General features: G+C 39.0%; 1 protein-coding gene across 1 annotated transcript; it reads right to left on the minus strand.

The window, feature by feature from the left end:
• Positions 1-468: 468 nt before the first annotated feature.
• LOC108212403 (uncharacterized) lies at positions 469-1,223 on the minus strand. The gene is made up of 2 exons (XM_017384130.1): positions 801-1,223; positions 469-738 (listed from the first exon to the last, which is right to left on the minus strand). The coding sequence occupies exons 1-2, from the start codon at positions 1,221-1,223 to the stop codon at positions 469-471; spliced, it is 693 nt and encodes a 230-aa protein (XP_017239619.1).
• Positions 1,224-1,661: the final 438 nt, after the last annotated feature.

Genomic DNA, 1,661 nt, shown 5'->3' on the forward strand with positions numbered 1-1,661 from the left:
AGTACTTGCTATTTACTTGCTTTCTTATCAGAGTTGAGTTGATTCCTCTTAATTACAAATAGGCTTAACATATGCCTTTCAACAGCTAGCAGCAGTAACTACCATGAACTCAATAAGAAATTCCCATCAGTACAAATGACTAACTAAAGTATTGTTCCTGTTTAGGCTCTGTTGAAAGTCTTTGAAAGTTTTCAGCCTGATCTTCACATCCCGTTTAATTCCTTCAACCAAGCAGTCCATATTTCTATTATGGCCATTATTATGAATTCTTAGGTTGCGCTCCCGCCAAATAGAATAATACACAACTGAAAAAAACAAATAAGTCATTTCTTTTTCCATGCTCCTACTTCTGGTGTCAACAAAGATGTTACCTTCACAGATTTCAGTCCAATCATCATTTATACAAATATCCCAGGAAGACAGAATTCTCCGAATGTATGTACATCTATTCAACAGATGTTCATGCGTTTATTCAGCCATTCCACACATGACGCAGCTCCTGTCAACCCTCATCTGGAAGTAAGTCATACGGTCTTTAGTGAGGAGTCTCTCCTGAACTATTAACCAAACAGTAAAGGCAAATCTTGGAATTGAAAATTTGCACCAAACAAACTGACACCAAGCAGGCATAGATTCCATTGGTCGCAGACTATTCCATATATCAGAAATTTTAAGATTATTTCTCCCATTGCCATCCGGTGCGTGTATAACAATACTATCATAGATTTGACGCAACTCCTACATAGTTAAGTCATCAGAAGTGCCCGTATACCATTTACCCTCCATAATTATGGAACTACCTTAGCAAACATGGTGGACTCCAGAGAAGTAATCGATCGATTCCTCAGCCTACATATCAATGAACTGCCGGCCCAGGGATCATGCCACAATAGAAAAGAGCAATCAGTCCCCACAAGATATTGAATATGACCAAAAATATCACCTCTAGAATTAAGAATTTTTCTAAGCCCCCAAGGACATTTAGCAGGAACACTGCAGCTCCCAAACGGATGCCGCTTAAGAAAGAATTTGTGAACCCACTGGAGCCATGAAGAGTCATCTTGGTTCTTGATAATATGCCAAGCTTGAAGCATAATGGAACTTTTATTCCAACTCAGGACTTCCTTAAACCCCAATCCCCCTTCAGACTTTTTGAGACAACACTGCCTCCATGCAACCTTATAGTGACTGACCGGAATCGGTTTCCATAAGAAACGAGCCATCGAACCTTCAATTCTTTTTATAATCAGCTTGGGAAGAAAGAGATACATAGACAAGTGCCCTTACGAGCCAAATATAACCAATTTAATCAGCTGAGCTCTAACAACTTGACTAATAAATTTGTTGTTCCAACTTTGAAAATGTTGCAATATTCTATCTTGTTTTTAGAATCTGAATAAATTTAAATTGTATGCTCGTTGATGCATGATTAGTTAGAACGATGAGTTGTAAGAGTAATACCTGGCAAGGTAGGGAAGAACTTTTAGAACTTTTTTGGTTTATTGAGTGTTTGTCGTCCCTAAAAGAGCAAGATATTGTTGCCTTCCATATATTAGTGAGGTCGCCGTGATACATCGGTAAATAACATCTGGGAAATATGCTTGGTCCCCGACGCTGGCGCCAAATGATGGCCTGACGAGACTCGCTTAGGATGCCGTAAT

Source organism: Daucus carota, chromosome 3, assembly GCF_001625215.2.
Source record: "Daucus carota subsp. sativus chromosome 3, DH1 v3.0, whole genome shotgun sequence".
NCBI classification, from domain to species: domain Eukaryota; kingdom Viridiplantae; phylum Streptophyta; class Magnoliopsida; order Apiales; family Apiaceae; genus Daucus; species Daucus carota.

Coding starts and splice junctions, on each gene's coding strand:
- LOC108212403 (XM_017384130.1), bottom strand. CDS start 1,223: ATGGCTCGTTTCTTATGGAAACCGATTCCGGTCAGTCACTATAAGGTT. Junction 739..800: donor AGTCCACCATGTTTGCTAAG/GTAGTTCCATAA, acceptor TTAACTATGTAG/GAGTTGCGTCAAATCTATGA.